This window comes from Gastrolobium bilobum, unplaced genomic scaffold, assembly GCF_033153095.1.
Source record: "Gastrolobium bilobum isolate Gb01-03AN ecotype WA unplaced genomic scaffold, APGP_CSIRO_Gbil_v1 utg7534, whole genome shotgun sequence".
Taxonomy (NCBI): Eukaryota; Viridiplantae; Streptophyta; class Magnoliopsida; order Fabales; family Fabaceae; genus Gastrolobium; species Gastrolobium bilobum.
Window position 1 is genome coordinate 51,526 of NW_026896607.1, and position 22,182 is coordinate 73,707.

At 32.8% G+C, this 22,182-nt stretch overlaps 2 protein-coding genes across 2 annotated transcripts in view; both read right to left on the reverse strand.

Annotated features, from left to right (window-relative positions):
- LOC133300877 (probable serine/threonine-protein kinase PBL10) overlaps positions 1–22,182 on the reverse strand; it is an 84,378-nt gene that overhangs the window by 7,005 nt on the left and 55,191 nt on the right. The window lies entirely within an intron of this gene.
- LOC133300866 (phenylcoumaran benzylic ether reductase Betv6) lies at positions 5,903–9,116 on the reverse strand. The gene is made up of 5 exons (XM_061500453.1): positions 8,852–9,116; positions 8,581–8,715; positions 6,724–6,967; positions 6,427–6,630; positions 5,903–6,256 (listed from the first exon to the last, which is right to left on the reverse strand). Exons 1-5 carry the CDS (start codon positions 9,032–9,034, stop codon positions 6,090–6,092), a joined length of 933 nt encoding a protein of 310 aa, XP_061356437.1. The 5' UTR covers positions 9,035–9,116; the 3' UTR covers positions 5,903–6,089.

Genomic DNA, 22,182 nt, shown 5'->3' on the forward strand with positions numbered 1-22,182 from the left:
ATAGACTTAAGCTAGTGTGCCTAAAAGAATGTTTCAAAAAAATTAACAAAAATATTTTGAAAAGTATTTGAATACTCACTCTTGTTAAGAACTTTGAGGTCACCACCCCAAAAGCTAGCTCAAAGGGTGAGATTGTGTGCCAAATAGATGACAGATTGGCTATCACAATATACAGAGGCTGGTTTGGATGTGGGAACATGAAGATCTTGGAGTAAGTAATTTACCCATTGAATTTCACAAGCAATGCTAGCAAGGGCACGGTATTCGGCCTCTGTGGAAGATCTTGAAATGGTTGTCTGCTTTTTCGATCTCCAAGTGACAAGGGCTGGACCAAGGAAAACACATGAGCCAGAGACTGATTTTCGAGTATCAATGCAGCAACCCCAATCTGCATCAGCAAATCCAGAGAGACAAAGTTCATTGTTGCTAGGAAAAAATAACCCCTTACTTGGAGAACCTTTAATATAACGAAGAATCTGTTGTGCAGCTTGCATATGATCATCCATGGATTGGATACATATTGGCTAATCTGTTGAACAGCAAAGGAAAGATCTGGACGAGCGGTAGTAAGGTAAAGAAAACGTCCTACTAATCTTCGGTAAGAGGAAGGATTAGTATAAGGTAAACCTTGTATGCGTTGAAGTTTCTTTAAGGGATCCATTGGAGTGGAACAAGGCTTACAGCTAAGAGACCTGCATCATCAAGTAATTCCAAGGCATATTTACGTTGGTTCGTGATAATTCCATTAGAAGAGCAAGATATCTCAATTCCAAGGAAAAACCGTAAGGAACCTAAATCTTTAATTTGAAACTGGTTGTCCAAATGTTTCTTAACTCGAGAGATTTCATTAAGATCATTTCCTGCAAGAATTAAGTCATCAACATAAACTAAAAGAGCAGTAAATGATTAATCTGAATTCCTGACAAATAGTGTATGATCAGCGGATGATGAAGCATAGCCAAGATCAGCCAGAGAAGTGGATAATTTGGAAAACCACTGTCTACTCGCCTGTTTAAATCCATAGAGGGATTTTTCAAGTTTACAAACTTGATTTGGCTTTGAAACAGATATGGCAGGTGGTAATACCATGAGGACTTTTTCATTCAAATCCCCATGTAAGAAGGCGTTGTTTACATCTAATTGCTCCAAGTACCATCCACGAGCTGCAGCAATAGCTAGTAAAATACAGATAGTAGACAGCTTAGCAACTGGTGAGTATGTATCAAAGAAATCGACACCCTCAAGTTGAGTGTACCCTTTAGCCACAAGCCTGGCTTTATAACGTTCTATGCTTCCATCTGATTTGTATTTAATTTTGTATACCCATTTGCATCCGATGGGTTGTTTCCCTTTAGGAAGATCAATCAGACTTCACGTTTTATTTTGCTCAAGAGCTAATATCTCAGCATCCATGGCTTGACGCCAACATTCATGTTTGACAGCCTCATTGTAAGTTTTTGGTTCAGAATGGATACTAATGTTAAGGCAGTATTTGGTATAAGCAGGTGAACATTTATTGAAATTGACAACAGAGGATATGGGGTATGGAGTTTTAATGTTAGAAGAAATACTTGTGGGAGCTGATTGTATTGTTGTAGAAGAAGATAAATTGCAGTAAAAATCATTGAGATATGAAGGTGGACGTCTTTGTCTTACAGATCTTTCAATGAAAGTTTGAGGTTCAATGACATTTTGAGTTTCAGTTGGAGTTTGAACAGGATCATGATTTGGTATGACATTGGGATTGGAATTATTCAATGAAGTAATGAATGGATCATTGATATCAGAATAAAGTGGAAAAACAGAATTATGGTTTGAATGATCTTTTGAAGACAGAAAAGGAAAAATCATTTCATGGAATATAACATTTCGAGAGACAAATATTTTGTGAGAGGAAAGATCTAGGACCACATACCCTTTTGTTCCATCTTTGAATCCAAGGAAGACACATTTATGAGCACGAGGCGAGAACTTATTTCTGTGACTTAACAAAGAACTAGCAAAGCATAAACAACCAAGAACTTTAAGATGAATCAAGACAGGAGAAGAATTATATAGAACTTCATATGGTGTTTTATGATTTAAAAGAGGGGTAGTAGTTCGATTGATTATATGAACAGCATGAGAAATACAATATGACCATAGTTGAAGAGGTAAGTTTGCTTGAAAGAGAAGTGCTCTTGCAACATTGAGGATGTGTTGATGCTTACGTTCAACTACTCCATTCTGTTCTGGAGTTTCAACACATGATGTTTGATGTATAATACCATTGTGTTGATAGTATGTGGACATATCAAATTCAATACCATTGTCACTTCTTATTGTTTGAACACTGATATTAAACTGATTTTGAATTAAATTGATAAAGCTTTGTAAGTGACCACGAGTTTCACTTTTATTTCGCATGAAGATAATCCAAGTAAATCTAGAATAGTCATCGACTATAGTTAGGAAATAACGAAAACCTTGGATGCTGGGGATTTTATAAGGTCCCCATATATCAACATGAATCATTTCAAAGACATGTACATATTTTGTAATACTGGAAACATATGGTAGCTTCTTTTGTTTAGCATAATGACAAACTTCACAAGGAGTTACAAATTTATTTGGAATAAAAGGGAATTTACATGACATGGATTTCAAAGTAGATTCAGAAATGTGTCCTAGGCGAAGATGCCATAGGACAGAATCTTTATTTTGAGAACAGGAGTTATAGACAGCTTTCTTTGTATGGTTGGGAATCTCAATGATGAATAATCCATCTTCTTCTTTAGCTATACCAATCATCTTCCTAGTATTCATCTGAACAATAAAACATTTTGAGTCAGTGAAAGTTAAAGAACAAGGTATTGTATGTGATAATTTGCTAGCAAATATCAGGTTTACATGGAATTCGGGAACAAACAGTACATTATGAAGAGTAAGGTTTTTTGTTAGGTAAATGGTACCACTTGACTTAGCAAAAACTTTGGAATCATTAGGAAGTGTTATAGGGATAGGCTTAATTGGAATTAAGGTATTGAAAAGTGAAGAAAGATGAGTTATATGATCCGTTGCTCCGGTATCTATAACCCATCTAACATTGATATTACCTGATAGAGACATATTAAAATTCGCAGGATTGGGCATGGCAGAAAGAGGAATAGCAGTATGGTTAATGTTTACATTTGAGGCTGTAGGTGATGGATTCACAAGAACAAGATTGGATGAATGTGCATTAGATGCATGTGTGTCATTTGAAAAATTCATCGAGGATTGAATCATATTCAAGATTCTGTCATATTGCATCTGAGAAAACACATTAGCCCCATTTTTTGTTTCTTTGTCAGCTTCATTATCCATTGACTCATGCATCACCAAATAAGCAGCTTTCATCTGACTTCGCTGATTGAAACCTGGTGGATAACCGTGCTTTTCAAAGCAGGTTTCCACGGTATGATTAGTTCTTCCACAGTATGTACACAATTTGTTTCCACGGCCTCTACCAATGTTGAATCCACGTCCACAACCACGAAAAGAATTATTGAGTCCACCACGAGGCACAAAATTTTGCTGTATTGCAGCATTTGTAAGAATTTTGTGACTCTCATTCAGTTCGGGTTGTGATTCATTGCTAAGTTGTCTTTCTTGTTGACTCACCATAGAAAAGATTTCATTTACAGATGGAAGAGGCTTCATTAGCATAATCTGATATCTTACATTTGAGAACTGTTCATTAAGTCCTCTGAGAAATCTAATGGCCCAATCTTTTTTTCTTCTTTCTTTTACTCGATTGGACAAACCACATCCACATGGCACAGTACAAACACATGTTGGAAGAGGCTGTAAATTTTCAAATTCATCCCGAAGAGCCTTGATTTGAGTAGAAAAATCAGATACAGACTGTTCACCTTGATGAATGTGATAAATTTCTTCTAGGAGATCCAAAATTCTGAATGCATCTGCTTGTGAAAATCTTTGATAAAGATCATTCCATGCATCTATTGCATTTTCTGTCCATAGAACTGACTGCAGAATATTTGTATTTATTGATCGATGGATCCATGATAGAACCATCATGTTACATCTCTGCTATGGATCATACATTGCATATCTGGGATTGGAAATCGGTATCGTACCATCAACGAAACACAATTTATTCTTTGAGCGAAGTGCCATCTTCATAGCACGGGACCATGAGTAATAGTTCTTTCCATCGAAAAGATTTGAAACAAGAATCAATCCAGAATTTTCACCAGAATGGAGAAAATATGGATTTCCTGGATTTGTCAAGTGATCTGGAAGAGCATTTGCCATTTTGTAAAGCAAAGACAAATCGACTAAGGAAAGAAAAAGGACGAACAGAGACAAACAAGAACAGAAAGAAAAGAAAGAAAAAGTTCAGATGAATACCAGAGCTCTTCGTCAGAGCTCTGATACCATAACAACAGCGGAAAGAATTGAAGCTTTCATTCTTTGATTGAAAAACTAACTAATACATTGAAGGTAGATGATATATATCAACTAATTACAAAAAGAGAAAAGCAAGAGGAAAGAAAATGAAATAAACTAACTTAACAGTTAACTAATAACTAACTTATCAATTAACTGACATTAGTTATAACAGAAAGAGAAACTAATAACTAACAAAGTCCACGTCAGCTTCATTATGTGATAATGTCCCACATTGATTGGATGGACAACTAATATAGCCTTTATAAGGCCTTGGGCACTTCCACCCTTTGAGCTAGCTTTTGGGGTGTGTATCCCGCTCTGATACCATGTTAAGAACCTTGGTATACACCACCCCAAAAGCTACCAAAAGCTAGCTCAAAAGGTGGGAGTGCCCAAGGCCATATAAACCTCACATTAGTTGCCCATACAACCCATGTGAGACTATATTTCTCAACAACTCTCACTGACCATTGATCTAAGATTGCAGTCTTGTGAATTGAAAATGCAAATCGTAAATACGACAGGCCATAAACAAAGTCTCCCTATTTTCTTGTATGGAAGTCAGGAAGCGCGTCATCTCATTTTGGTAGGTAGCGATTAATTTCAACTAGTCCTTGAACTCATTTGTCCAAAAAAAATTTAGTAACGAACTTCTATACGATCTTCCCCCTCTCCGAGTCTTTGAACAGAAGTAATGTAAAATAACAAGAGATGAGTAAAGATATTCTTTCCAACAAAAAGAAAGTAAATCATGCGGTATGGGTTGGGCTAGCCCATGAAAAACACGACAACAGTCAAGGAAGCACGGACACGTGTAAAAACAGGGAGAGTCGTGTCCGACACGGCGACACGCTCCGACACGGTGTCGGACACGCGGTCAACTTTTTTCGACACGTTGACCATTCCGACACGCGAATTTGACCGTGTCCGACACGGTCAAATGGCATTTTCGTAATTTTTATTTTATTTTTTTTAAAATTAAAATATATTAATAAAGCTTCCACCTGATCATATCAATTTTATTTTTTTGTCTTTTTTCCCCTTAAGTAGATAAGAGATCATCTCAGCATTATTGTTATCAATTCCTATCACGCTCTTGTTGTATCTCCTTCTCTCTGATCTCTCTCTAATATGATTTGATCTCTCTATCTGATATTATATCTCTCTCTTATCTCAGTTCTTATTTTTTTTATTAAAGCTTCCATCTTTATAACGTGTTGATGGGTATTATTAATTTAGTTTCATTTTTTTGTTAAATTATTAAATATTAAATGAAATATACACTATATAAATTAAAAATATTATTTAATATTAAAACGTGTCCCAACGTGTCGAAATCCATAATTTTTTAAGATTGACGTGTCGGAATGTCGTGTCGTGTCACATGTCGTATCAGTGCTACATAGACAACAGTAGACGAGCTTTTGACATAAAACACAATCATATATATATATATATATATATATATATATATATTTTATATATTTGGGATGCTAAAACATTGACAGGTTAACATAGCAAATAAGAACTAATTAAGAAGCAACAAGTAAGTAGAGGCGGAACAGTTCCCCCGTCAAACTCCAAAAAAACAACTCAATATTATTTAATTATCCGATCACAAGAGCATGACGTGCATCCTTCTTTTTTAATTCTCAAACGAACTGGTCAAGGTATTCTTCAACGGTGGTGTACTTGACGTCCGGGTACAACTCGGAAGCCTCAACCCCAAAAGAAGGCTCAATCTCAAAGTTGGTGTGATCACCCTTCACGAACACCGAGTGGTTGATTGCCAATACCACATTGATTGGAACAGGAGCCTCTGCAAGAAACACGGAATATCATACATTCAATTCAGCTATATATATAATGCACTACCTGAATACCACCGATTATTGAATTGTAATAAGGTTCAAAATTTGAAATGTAGAAAATAACACTAGTGTAATTAATTTATATTGATAGGAACTAAGGATATTTATAAATAAAGACCTTCAATGTCCTTAAGAAGCTTCTCCTCTGGAACATAAATTTTTTCGAGGGTCTTGCCAATCTTCTTCTCCCACAAGGCGACAAGCTCGTTGAATGAGTAAATGTTCTTAGGGGGCCTGAGGTAGAGAACCTTGTTCAATGTCCTTGGGTCATCCACAGCTCTAATGGTGTAGGTTCCAATGTCCTCCTCCTTGTTGAAGATTGCTGAACGTACGTATTCAAGAGAAAAGTGCAAAAATTACAGCGAGGCACAGGAATATATAAAAGCGGGGTAAATATGTAGGTAGGTAATGTTACCTTTGGGATTTCCATCGCCTAAGATAATGACTTTGTCTTTGGGTGGAGGTGGAGCTGTGGCTCCTGGTTGAGCCAATGTGGGAAGAAAATAGCCAGCAAAGCAGTTGCTGGACACGTATGTGTAGGGTATGCCTTCGGCTTCAATGCTACGCCGAATTTGGACTTTGACAGCAAATGCAGATTTAGCTGGCTCCACTGCATGGACACGATCCACGTCGTTCCCGAATTCCGAAGGGAAAAATCTCTAGGGATATTAACATATTATTCCTACTTTAGACTGATTACCAACACGAGTTTGATATAATAGGATTTCTATTTATAGAAAAGGTTTGAAAGAGTTAAGCGTAAATATAAACAATGAAATTTAAAGATTGGCCCAAAATTTCATAGTTCATACTTCCGGAAAAAGACAATAACAGGCTCACAGAAAAAAAAAAAAAAAAAAAAAAAGTTAAATATCTTAAGAAAAGTAAAAAAAAAAAATAACTACATGAGCAAACTACGTTATTAATATAAGAGAAAACCGTTTATCATTTGGTATAAAATTATGTCAGTTTAAGATAATATTTTTTTATTTAAAATTTAAATTAAAAAAAAAAACTATTCATTTTCTCTCCTATGATTTTCATTCTTTGTGTCCATTTTTCTCCTAAAATGACATAATTTATGTCTTTTAAAAGTACAAACATCTTAACTAACTTAATTGACAACTGAACTCTCAAAGATTTGCTTGAATGAGTGAGTTCAAATTAACCCTTTTTAAAATTTTAATGGGAGTTGCTGACTTGCTATCGTTCTCGGTTTTTTTCCTCTCGGGTAATGATATTTTCTATCAATTCATTACTAAGTATTGATTGTTAGTTCACACAATAAAATTTTAAAGTTTATAAAACGTAACTGGAAATTAACAAATATGTGATAACTAATAAGAGTATTAATTAAAAATGAGTATGGAAGTAATTCACATTTTATAAAAAATAAAATAAAGAATAAATCATTTCATACATAATTTAATATTATAAAGAACCAAATCAACCCAAAAATTTAAGTTAATAGGTGATAATTTTTTTAACAATTTATATTATACTCTAACACATCCTTTTGCAAGAAAGTCTATTGAAAATGATGCATCAAGTTCAGTCTAATTACATTAAAAAATTTAAAAAAAAAAATAGGAAGCAACAAAAGTTAAACTCTGGACATGAGATTCTAATACCCTTCTAAATCAACAATTCAACCAAAAATTTAAACTTTTAGACAAAAAGTTCTTTAATAATTTATATTATACCCTAACCAACATGATAAATATTAATTTGTCTATGGACATTTCAGATCTTCGTAAATCACAAATAAAAGGATCTATTCCCAATAAAATATCTCAACGACAATACCACGTGTAAAAAATTGATAGCTGTAACCCAAAAAATTGTCCCAGTTCTAACAAATTAAAATGATAATAATAGTTAGGAATAAGATCATGTATTCAATTCTCTTTACTATTATCTTTTAAAGAAATTTAAAATTTTAGTTTCAAAATCCGTCTGAATCAAATTAATCGCAAATCGAGCTGATTAATTTTTTTTTTTTTTTTCTAAAAAAAAGGCAATGATTGTAAACTGTAATGATGTAGAATAGAACAAACTCAAATGGAAATTTTCTTCAAAGTAAAGTCGCACACAAAGTCCAAGTGGTCCACATTTGTTCCACAATCAGGTTTTTAATCTTCTCCCTCCGTTTAGGTTGTTTTTTTCTTTCTTTAATTGAACGAGTGAAGAAAAAGAAAAAGAAACGAGACAAACGCTAATTTTAAACAAAGAAAGGTTGGCGTTTAGAGTTGCAGAGAGTGAATGGGACAACCTTAACATTACCAGACTCCTTAATGGCAGCGATGATCTTGACCTGATCTGCAAGTTGGAAGTGACCCACGGTGGATATGACAACGTCTACCTGCTTGATGACTTTCACCAAGCTCTCATGATCGTAGAGATCCCCCTGCCATTGCCATTAATTTCAAACTCCTAATTAATATACTCTCCTATGCACGGACCTATATCTATATATATACATATAGAAATAGAATGAAGTAAAAGGAGAATTATATTATATATATATGATTATGATATCTTACGGGGACCAAATTAACGCCCAAAGTCTTGAAATTGTCGATGAGTTTAGCCTTGGCAGGATCTGAGATGGTGGATTCCCTTACCAAAGCAAAAGTGGGATGTCCAGCCTTTGCGCTTGCTTCCACTATGTATTTACCGATGTAGCCGGTGCCTCCTATGATCAAGATCTTGCTTTTCTCAGCCATGTTCGCCACACCTCTCACTCTAACCCAATCCTTGATCTCTTTTCTTTCGATAAGGTACTTTCTGCCCTGCCCTCTGCAATGCCTTCATTTTAACTGCAAAGTTTCCCACACGGAATTACGGGAATACCCTTTTGTTGTGAAATTACTGAGTTGTCGTTTGATTTACGGGTTGGACGTGACATCAATGATGATCACTATATCTCAGCGGCACATCATAAAGCAAAGTACTTGAGTTGGTTGCTTCGGACCTAAGCACTCCTCACTCCCAAGTCCCAACTTTTCAAAGTGGGTTGGGTGGAGGGTTAATTTCGTCCTCATACCTACGTCTAACCTTGGCCTCACATTTTATAAATATGCATTCTATATTAGAAAAGCATTTGTTCTTTTAAATAATACAACTTATATATTTTTATTCTCATAACTCATATTTTTATATTTTTTGTCAACTCTCTTTTCTCCTTTATCTATCTCTTTCTCTCACTTAAAATGACACAACTTTACATCCTCTAAAATGATACACATTGTTGTTATCAAAAAAATAAAAAATAATACACATTGTTCTCGTATTAAAAAATGGGTTTTATTGTTATAAAAAAAAAAAGGTTTTATAACGCATGTTAATGATTAAAACTAATATTTATTTTTTGTCGATTATTTTCTAAAAATAATGTAAATATTTTTATTAATTTAATTATTATTATGTTTTATTCTTTAACATATACCTTAAAGCTATACGTCAACATTATTCTGAATAAATTCATCAAAACTACCGGTATAAATGTATTAAAAAATTAATATAAAAAAATGATTAGTATAGAATTAAATCGAAAACTATGGAACAAACAGATGGAGACGTGTTGACTGCGACCGATGGAAAATTCTCCACTCCTAGTAGCTCAAGACACAAAAAAGGTCTTCGGTTCCTTGCGATTATAGCATTCTACTTTTGAAAAAGTTCAGGCGTCGTTGTTTTGCACATATAATTGGGATACTGATCAAAATATCATTGTTCATCAACTTTTTTACTTAAATGTCACCGGAACAATGTTATTTCCTAATATGCTACGGGACAAGTTCGCTTCTGACACAAGCGACCTCGATTTGCTGACGTGTCACATTTTTAGTGGATAACAAGTATTAAATTTAAAAAAAAATTCAAAAAAAATGAAGTTCGCCTACCATGGAGGCGAACTGGGTTAAAATATTATTGGAACCGAGGTCGCCTGTGTCAGAAGCGAACTCTGACACCACCAGAAAGTTGACACATCAGCAAACCGAGATCGCTTGTGTCAGAAGCGAACTTGCCCCGTGGCAAATTAAAAAATAACACTGTTCGCGTGACATTTAAGTAAAAAAGTTGGTGAACAGTGGCACAATGGTCACTGTTCCCATATAATTCTCAATGTTTAATTTTAGGTTAAAATTATGCAATAAGTAATAAAAAGTTATACTTTTATAAACTTATGATTTGATAATTAATATTTGATAAAAAAATTATACTAAAAAGAGGTAATATAATACTTAATTTTCAGAATAAAGTTCCAAAGTTAACCTCTTAAAATTTAAGATAATAAATCAAATTATATACAAATTTATTAATTTGCATGTATAAGCTAACTTCATATCTATACTATTCAATGAAGAAGATTGTCTCTTTTGACTGCTTTTTTCGCGTTTATTTGAATATTTTATCATTATAAATCGTTTATATTATATTTATTGATGAAATAATTACTCTACTAAGTGATTGAAAAATGTTCTTTATCTAGTACAAAACTCCTTCGGACTCCTCTGTCTCTTAATTTTTTTATTCTTAAAATGTTTTAAGTATCTTCTTTTCTTTTCATTTAGTATAACTTAACTATTAAGTATGTGATAGGTTATTCTACCTACTCTCATTTTACTTATCTTTATTTACCCCTTTCATTATCGTTCGATTACAATCTCATCCGACGATCAATATTTATGATATAAAATCAACTTTTTTTCTCTTTTCTTTCTTTTCACTTCCTCACACACTCTTTCTCTCTCTTCCCCTTTCTTTCTTCCTCGATGGCGACCAAGAAAGAATAACTAAAATCTCTTCCTCCGAAACCAAAAACACGACAATCATCAATTTTGAAACTGGTCTTCCTCGAAAACCTCAAAATCCTCATCTCGTTATTTAATCTATTTAAAACCAATACTAGCTCTTTCATGGGAAGTTCAGATGATCTTTGAGAAATCGTTAAATTCTTTAACTACCCAATTGATTTCAATCATGCTACATCCTGAGATTTTCTTTTTTATTCTTCTTTCTCCCATCAAATTCCTAATTCTTTTGGTAGCATCAAACCTGCCGGCTTTGGCATATATATTGTTGGGTATGGCTCATACTTCACATGATGATGTTGGCCCTAATTGTCGAGGTCAGCAGAAAGGCAATTGGGGTCCCGCTCCCAGGTGAGCGGGCGGGGGTCCGGGGGGCAGCGCCCCCAGGCCCGTAGAGGCTAGGTAATGTTTAGGCCTCTGTTTCTATTGTAATTTTCTTAGCAGTTTGGGCTTGGGCCATGAATAGCTGCTGTTAGGGTTTCTTGTAATCCTATTTATATTTGCCTTGTAAACCGAGAGACTTGTAACGAGTGGCGGTGAGGTGAATATAGTACAGACAAGCTGGACGTAGCCTATATTGGGTGAACCAGGGTAAATCATCGTGTCAATCTCTCTACTCTTATCTCTTTTTCTGTTTTCTCGATTCTGTGTTATTGTCGATTTCCAACATATATTACACAGGACAACAACAAAGAGTTCGATAAGAGAGGTATAGGTATTCACTATGAACCGTGTTCGTTTGTAGTTCAAAAAAATAAAATTAATAGGTGTAGAGAGATTAGAAGGATGTGGCCGGATCGCAGAGGAAGAAAGAAAGGAGAGGAGAGAGAAAGTCTGTGTGAGGAAGTTAAAAGAAAAAAAAAGAAAAAAAATATTGATTTTATATCATAAATATTAATCGTGGGATGAGATTGTAATCGAACAGTAGGGTAGGCAAATGTAGTCAAAACAGGAGTAGGTAAAATAACCTATCATATTAAGTATTTATAATTATATGAATAAAACATTAAAAATGCAAAATAACTTGAATGTTATTGTCTATTAATTTGGTAGGAAATTAATAATGTAAATTCTTAGATTATTAAAAGATCTTCGTCTTTTTCGATAAATAAAAATTACCCCATTAATGAAACTCTAATTATACATGAAAATTAAGCAAAATAGCATCATATATGACAAAAGAAAAGAAAAAAAATATAACATGATTTCGGAACTAAATTTTTTAGAAAGAGACTTTGTACTTCACTTAAAAATGATCAAACTGCTTACCAAAAAAAAAATATGATCAAACTAAATATTGTTTTTTCAACGGAGATCATCTCAAATAATATTACAAGTTTACAGCTTAAATATTGTATTTTTCCTCTCCTGAAATAAGCTTGAATATGTCTCCTATTTGCAAGATTATGAAAACAACGTGATTCAAAAGGAACTCATATAAATCACAGGAAAAAAAATAGACAAATAAGAAGGAGAGATCAGTCTTTGCAAAAAAAAAAAGAAGAAGGTGCGCGTGGATAAAAATGACTCATATTTAACATATATGAGTGAATTATTAAAAAGAAAAGTATAAAAACATTAAAAAAAAAAAAAGACTCTCAAGTCCGTTATTATAGAGAAATACAATTCCAACCACTTTTAAATGAGCCGTTACTAATAATAATAAGGTAAAATCGGACGAGACAGGATCAAAATTATAGAGAAATACAATTCCAACTCTTTTGATAACTTCTATTCTTAAAACGATATCGATACCTATATCAATCAGTTATTAACACTTAATTATGTCACTAATTTTTTTTATACTAACCCTAATTATCTAATAATGACACTATTTTTATATGGGTAATACTTTTTTTATGTTGTATGAGAGAAGTATTATTTCATACTCAAACAATAAATATGAGAGAGCAAAAAATTGGAGGTGAGAGAAAAAAATTCTTATAGGACCCATTTAAAAAATGTGAGTGTAGAAGATAATACTTCTTTTATGTAATATAAAAAAATATTACCTTTTTTGTATCACTAATAATGTGAAGAACTGAAATGAGTAGTTTATTACACGTTAATATAAAAGGAAAAATATTTGTTCTTTTAAAATGATATAATTTATGTCATTTTACTTTCACAAAAAGATGAGACCCACACTTTTTTTTGTCCACTCTCTTTTATAATCTATCTATTTCTCTCACTTAAAATGACATAACTTTACATTCTTTGAAATGACATAATGTTTTCGCTAATATAAATATATTTTTTTGTTGTGTTTTGTTTTAATTTTTCAACTTAGTAAGAAAGATGCCTTGTTACGTTCAATGTGTGTGGACAGTTTTTAAAGAACTTTTAAACGATAGCACTATTAACTTTAAGATTTAATAAAAGTATTTTATTTTAATTTATGAGATTATACTTACAACACACTTTTATATACTAAGGTAGTGTTTGGTTGGGGAGAAGTTAAAATTTTGCTGGCTAAGTACACGTGGAATTTGAGTAAACCACGTTTGGTTGGGGATTTTGGGAAAATATGCCCATCAAACTCACTTGCCCTTCAATGCAAGAAGAGGTGTAAAAATTGGATTTGAGCACTGTTGAAGAAGCCGTTTCAACAGGTGGTATTGGTTTAGAAAATCGGATATGTGAAAAAGGTGGAAAATGGGGTGACAAATATACCCCTCCTTCTTAACCACACATTCGCAAGTTTTCTTATCTTCGTTTCCCTTTTTCTTTCTTTCAGTAAAGAAGCGCACTTTGATTTGTTAAACTGGCTAAAACGAATTATTAATAAACAAAAATTTTGGTAAGTGAATTTGGCAGCTTGGATAACCTCTATCTTTTTTGCCGTTGGGTTGGGTCAATAAGTTTGTAAAATAAAAGAGTTATTTAGTCGGAGAGTTATTTTGTAATTTCACTAAATTTACCCATCAATATTTTATCTTCAACCAAACACACATTCAAGAATTTCACATAATTTTCCTTGTAAAATTTTACTCAACCAAATAACTTTTTTTACATTTTCCTACCAAACTCACTTTCCAACCACTTCCCTATCAATTATATTTTCCTATTATTCTAAAAATTTCTCCTCAACCAAACGCTCCCAAGGGGGCGTTTGGTTTCAGAATTTTTTTTGGAATAATAGGAAAATGTAATAGATAGAGAAATGATTGGAAAGATAAATAAAGTGAGATAGGTAGAAAAATGTAAAAAAAAGTTGTTTGGTGGGGAAAAACTTTACTGGGAAAATTAGGTAACTTTATGAAATCAACAGTGCATTAAAAGCCAAATAACCGACTTTCCAAAAATTCCCACCTTCAAATTGGGTTTCTAAACAGTGCGGATATCTATGTTTCTCATAAATCCAGACAAATTGGATAGATGGGTTTTTGGTAAAAATACGTTGAAACAAACATGATATTTCTAAAAGCCATACTTCATAAACATAGATATCCGCTGAAAAGCTCCCAACCAAACACCACCTAAGGGTGTGTTTGCTATAAATTTTTGTTGAAAATACCTACGTAAATAGAAATGGTATTTTTATATGTCCATGTTTGGTGCTAGGATTTAAAAAATTTTGCTAGGAAAATCATTTGCCAAGCATTTGCTTTTTGTGTGTAAAAAATACCGTTGAATAAAACCATACAAGGTTGTATTTCCTCATAGATAGGAAAATCCAAAAAGGACCACGAGTAAAAAGACCAAAATGACCCTGTTGTTGGAAAAAATTATTCAGCAAATTAAAGCATATTTTCCCTTTTTATTTTACTCAAGGGTTGTTGTGGTAATTTAACCATATTTTTCTACTGATATTTTATCTTCAACTAAACATAAATTTAACAAATTAAAACCAATTTTTTCGATAATTTCAGTTTACCAAATAATTTTTTTTAAAATTTTCTTACCAAACTCATTTTCTTATCATATTTTTAGTAATTATATTTTTCTTGATAGTTTTTTTTTCCTCAAACAAATATATCTTAAGGGATGATGGCCTACCCCGCCAGCCATTTGAGCAAACTGGATAAAATCATCCGGTCAGTTCAGAACTTCAAATTATTTTGCTATGCTTTCTTTTCAACAACAGTCTAGATTCTAGAACGATGGTGTAAGAAAGATGCCTTGTTACGTTCAATGAACCTGGACAGTTTTTAAAGAACCTTTAAACGAGAACGTTATAATATTTTTTAGATTTAATAAAATTAGTTTAATTTAATTTATAAATTTGTTATATTTATTACTCAATTTTTCTTATAACAAAATAAGAAAAATTGTAAAAGCAATAAGACCACTTTTTATCTTTAATATGTCTTGAAAGTAGAGGTGAAAGTGGGCTGGGCTGGGCAGAGCTTTGCCCCGTACAACCCATGCTTAAGTCAAAAAATTTTAATTTGGCCCGGCCCGATAGCTCTACTTTTATTTGCATTGTGTTGACCTGCTCATTATTTTTATTTGCATTTATTACGATTAGTTAATGTAGGTCTTCTCTAGTGCAAACCCCTAATTATAAGTAGGGTTGGCAAAGAATTGGTTCGAAAAAAAAAAAAGAATCAGAAAATCTAACCTAACCCGACCCAAGCTGGGTTAAGGTAGGCTTGTGGGTTGGCTCAAAAATATAGCTCGTGGGTTGGCTTAAAAAAGGCTCGCGGATTGGATCAAAAATTGGCTCGCGGGTTGGATCATTTTCAACCTATTTAAATGAACATATATTATTAATGCACAAGCTATGCTACTTCCATAAGCTTAAACAATACAATTGTCTTATAAAATAGTTTATAAAAAAATGCAAAATAGAAAGTTACAAAATGAAAAGAAAAAGCAAAATGTTATAGTTTCAAAATTTCTTCACAACAAATTTGCACCAACATCGAGAAACAATCAGAACTACTTGCTATCAAGTGGGCAAAATATTTGAACCAAATAGAGCCAACATAGTCTAACAATATAAAAATGACAGCGATGTGAAAATATTAGGGGACTTAGATTTAGATAAGGAAGAAAGACAATGACAGCGTGTGAGGATTTTGTCCATTTTTATATATTATATTTATATTATTTATAGAGAGAGAAACTTGATATTAACACTGATTACTTTAGATATGTGCGCTGCGAACAACTAGGAGCTAACAACTAACATACAAATAACAAATCAGAATAAATAATATTTTGTTACACATAAATCTCCATATATATATATATATATATATATATATATATATATATATATATATATATATATATATATATATATATATATAACTCAACCTGCGAGCTGGCCCATTTGACCCACGAGTTGGCTAGTTTTTTTTTGAACTGACTTGGGTCGGGTTGGCAGCTCATTTTTGCCAACCCAAATCGACTCATTTTTTTCGGGTTACGAGCTAACCCGACAGGTTGGATCATTTTTGCCAACCCTAATTATAAGCAGATATTACATATATATAATTATATATATATATATATATATATATATATATATATATATATATATATATATATATATATATATATAGAGGTAGGATACTTTGACACCAGTGTCAAATTTTAAATTTGACACCTCATCTGAGAGCCGTTAGATCAAAAAAATCAATGGTGTCACATGCTTACAAATCAGAGTCGTTGATCTTTTTTGATCTAATGGATCTCAGATGAGGTATGAAATTTCAAATTTGATACTGATGTCAAATGATCATACCTCACTCTCTCTCACACATATATATATATATATATATATATATATATGTATATATATATATATAAAAGATGGAAAAAAACTACTCTTCAGCCAAAGAAGAGTAATCCATTTTCCTACAGAGACATGGATTTTTTAATTTTTATTTTATTTTATTTTATAATTATGTGGGTCCCATTATATCATTGTGAGAGTAACAGGAGATACTCTCTCTCCTTTTACTATAGATTAGTAAAGCCCATAAAAGATAACTCTCGCATCCATCCACGCACATCAAAACTGAATTTAAAGCAATAAGACCACTTTTTATCTTTAATATGTCTTGAAAGTAGAGGTGAAAGTGGGCTGGGCTGGGCCGAGCTTTGCCCCGTACAACCCAAGCTTATGTCAAAAAATTTCAATTTGGCCCGGCCCGATAGCATAATATGAGTCTAACTGTTAGCCTGTTTTGGCCCATTTATAAAAAACAAATGGCCCGGCCCGTTGGCTTGTTAATTTTTAACTTCCAAGTAGACCATGAATCAACTCTACAAAATACTCAAATTCTATTGTTAAAATAAAAATGACAATTTTAACGTCCAATCAGAACCATGAATCACAACAATAACTCATCACAATCTGCATTTAAGTCACTATTGAAAGCAAAATGTTCAAACTAAATAACATATATTTCATCAGATCTAACAAGTCAATCCATACTATGTAAATTAAAATAACTACATTAATACAACAAACGCATCATAATGACTACAAGAGTAGCCAAAAACTTATCTTCATCTTCTCTCCCCTGCAAATACAATTCCAAGGTTACATAAGTTGGCAAATAATTTGTAAATGTAGAAAAAAAATCAAGAATAAAGAATAGAAACAAAAAAAAAAACCAAGATTAAGAAACAAAAAAACCTTGTAATAGATTCACATAGGCAATCTCACGTGCTGAGATGTTGGTTCCTCCTACATAAAAATAAAGTCAAATTTCAATTAAAATTTAATCGAATATAATTAAATTATAAAATAATTTAAATTGATTAAATTTATACCTTTTATTTTTTCTTCAATTCGTACTTATTACGTAGCCAATCTCCACCACATATTAAAGCTTGGATGGTATCTTCAGCCAAGCTAGAACGATAAGCATCAATAACTCTTCCTTCAGCACTAAATGTTGATTATGATGCTACTATAGTGATTGGTACACCAAGTATGTCTCTTGCCATTTGTGATAAAATTTTATACTTTAAGCTATTACTCCTCCACTATTCTAAGGCATCAAATGAAAGATGAGATTTTTCATGATATTCATAAACACCTTCTTCAAGATATGACTTCAACTCCGACTTCGCTGTAGGAATAGATTCATGTTCACGCACCATGCTCATGATTTGGTCAAACCCAGAGGTAGAGCCACATGGAACTTGAGTAGAGGAAGTAGAAGAGGATACATTCATGCTAGATCCCACTTGACTATCAGAGGATGATTCTTGCAAACTTAAAGCTGAATATTCATTATACAGAGTTTCTAAAGCTTCACTCACCTTATCTATGTTAATTTGTGCCTCATATTCTGATTTGTATATAAGTGGAAAGCAAATTTTCACCACATGGAATTTACATCGTGGGTCTAAAACACTAGAAATGGCCATCAACATATTGCATTCCCTCCAATATTTATCAAATTTATCTTTCATAAACCTTGCCATTCCTCTCATAAAATCATAATTATCCTCAGCTGCAACATCAATCATTTGTTTCACCCTAAACACTTCCGGAAGATATAAATTTGCTGTAGGATAATGGGTACCTGACATAACATTAGTAGCATGAGTGAAAACTTCTAAAAGATGACATACCTTTTCAACCTTTTCCCAATCCTCAGTTGATGGCAAATAATTATAATGTGGCTCCCACTCCTTATATTCTGGAAAAACATCTTTAAATTTAGAAGCAACAGACATCATTTCATATGTTGAGTTCCATCTAGTGGGACAATCAACAACTAGTTTCCTTTCTTTTACACCCATCTTCTTAACAATATCACAGAAAGTCTTCAATCTTGGGTCAGAATGATTAACATATTTGACACTTTCACGAACATTTTCAATGATACCTTTGATCTGACTAAGACCATGTTGCACTAGCAAATTCAATATATGAGCACAACATCTCACATGAAATAGCTGTCGACCAAGGACTAAGTCGGTGTTTCTTGCTAATGTGCTTTTCAAATTTCTTATACAAACATCATTGTAGGTTGCATTGTCCACAGATACTGAAAATATCTTATTTTCAATTCCCCATAATTGCAGACATTTAAAAATTGCAGCAGCTACATCAACTCCACGTCTTTTCATACGCGAAACGTAAAGGCCTACATCAGCAGCAGCTACATACGCGAAACTTTCTCAAAATCAGCATCGCAAACTTAACCACAACTCATCATGCAAGATCAGGGTAGCAATATATCCGCGCAATACATATATCCAATTGGGTGAGAACACGCTTAGGAAACAAAATAATAAAATAAAATAGGATGCTCAATCATGAAATAAAATTATACGCTATCATGAAAATTGATCTTTTACATATGAGACTATTTGTAGTGGTATGCATATACAAATGAGAATATTCACAGTACATATATTTTCTACCCATGTCTTCTAATTTGTTACCTATTCCTTTTTGGTGTTAAATTTACTGTCTTTTTGTATTTTGGTGTCCGAAATACCATTTGGGGTGCTTCACATGGGTCCAAATGAAGATCTTTTTGCTTCAAATTAAGCTTATTTTGTTGAGTTGTTTTTATTGGTTTACGGGGTGATCGTCTTTGGGTTTGAGCTACGATGTTGTTTCCTATGTGTAATGAAATAAGAACGTTGGGTTCTTGGTGTTTGAATTGATTCCTGATCTGTGATGATTTTTACCTGTGTTGTGAATATGTATAGCAATTAAGGAAGTTACAACAAACATGGAATATTTGTAGTGGTATGCATATACAGATGAGACTTTTACAGGCACCAAAAGCCTTTTTATCGCAAGGATGGCACCAATCTTAGCCAACGAACATGCCTATTAGGCATTGGAAATCTAAAGAAATAATCTAATAATATAGAGTCAGCTACAACTATTAATGCTCGGCAGAAAATTATTATAGACGCAATCTTGTATGCGCGAAGAATACAGAATTCATTTATAATACTGTCGGTGTTTGCATTTATTGTTGTATAATTGCTGATCTTTATAAAGAATATTACAAAATAATATTACATGTGAAAGTTTTCAAGAGAGCAACCAAAATAGAAATCTAACTGTTAGGGATTCCTCTGTAGCAGCTTCCACATTTCATGTATTTATTAGGCAAAAATCAGTGAAGGGCATATGCATGGGACATGGGATTGGGAACTATGAATCACATATCAAAAGTCAAAATATAAAAATATCACCAAAAATATCAGTGAAACCTGCAAAGTACAAAGAGGAACCATAATGCGATGAGAGAGGGCGTGGAGAACACACACCTGGAGCTGCAGCTGCAATTCCCACCAATCTAAGATTAGAAAAACGAAACCTAAAAAGGTTTGGTGGAGCAAAGTAGAGTCCCTCTTGTGGGCTGTGATAAGAGTCCCTAAAAATATCAGTGTAAGGACGAACAATTGGAGTAAGAGTCCCTCGTCTTTACTCTTCAGTCTTCTTGTGGGCTGTGATGAAAAACCGAGGGTGAACAAATGGGCCAGCCTGGAGGCTCATGGGCCAGGTTATTACATTAACACTCTGGCCCAATTATGTAATCAAACTTTTACACCAGCCTAAGCCCAATCTGCCAAGTAAAAAGGCTGAGCCAGGCCAGGCCAGGCCAGGCCAAGCCACTAATGGGTCAGGCTCTAGGCCCCTGTGGGCCGGCCTGACCCAGTTTCACCCATACTTGAAAGTTAATAGTTGCATGATACACTAAACACATAAACTAATGTATTACAAATTTAGTGAAGTTTAACTAGGGTTAAGAGAATTTTAACTTTTTATTTTATTTTTATTTTTAGTATACCAATCACAATTATCTTTTTAGACGAATCGACTCCTAGATATTCACCTCGGCCCTCCCCAAATATTTATTTGGTGGGAATTGAATTCAGATTCTATCCTCACTTATTCAATTTGTGTTACTAAATAAGCTACATGCATTGAGTAAGAGAATTTTAACTTAGAATTAACTCAACCCAATCATATTCAGGTTAGTTTGAGTTTTTTATGTCATCTTTTAAAATAATTAAAATAAGATTGTTTTATACTAAATATTTGTCAAAATATATAAAATTAGGATGATTGGAGTAGTTTGAACTTAATCAAGTTGAAAAGAAATTTCGAGTAGGCACCTATCTTTTTTTTTTACTAATACTTATTTTTTAAAAAATTAATATAAATGAGAGTTATTTAAATATTTAAATTAAGCTACATCTATTAAAATGTTTAGGCATGATTTTATTTTTTATTATTAGGTAGGAACTCACCATCAATGAAATAAATTACATCCCATCACAATAAGTGAGTTTTAAACCACTTATAAAAAATGTGAGTTCATGTGTTATTCCATTTATATGCTACTATACTTATTTTTTATGAGGAATTACACTTAATTCTTAATTAACGTGTCTCTCGAATTTAAATTCCAGCATTTATTATACAAAATTATTTTTTAATAAATTTCTTGGTAAGTTTTTTTCATATAAGGTATGAATAGGGCACCAATTAATATTTCAAGTTAGTCGATCTTTATATCTTTAAAAGATTAGAGGAAAAAGTGCAAATATGAAAATTATACTGTAGTATAAGTTGTATTGTAAGTTTTTTACCAAAAAGTTTGCATTGTAAAACAAAAACTATGTAACAATTTTGAAAAATATTATTCTTATGCAATATAAGATAGTATATTTTTTCTACACATCCATTGATTTTCTGTAATTTTTTTTTTTTTTATTTTTTTATAAATGAGTGAGTCTCACTTCACCCATGATTATTTTTATGATATGAGAGAATTACTCTACTTAACATAATATTAATAAAGCCCAACAATTTTACATGAAACTGTGATGCACACTTTTTTGACCCACCTCTACTTAGCCCCTTTTTTTCTTGGTCTACAGATCTTATCTACAAAAGCCCCGGGTTCAAAGGCCCAACTTATTTGACAGGGTTGAACATGCACTTATCCCATTTTAAACCAGGTAAAATGGGAATGGTTTTTAATAACTCGATCCAATTCATAACACTGGGTTTGATCTTTAAAGTGGTTAGTTAAGGTAAATAGCTATATTTATAGGGGCGATTAGTACTAGGATTAATTTTTTTTGTTGGTAAAATTAGATTTCTAAAA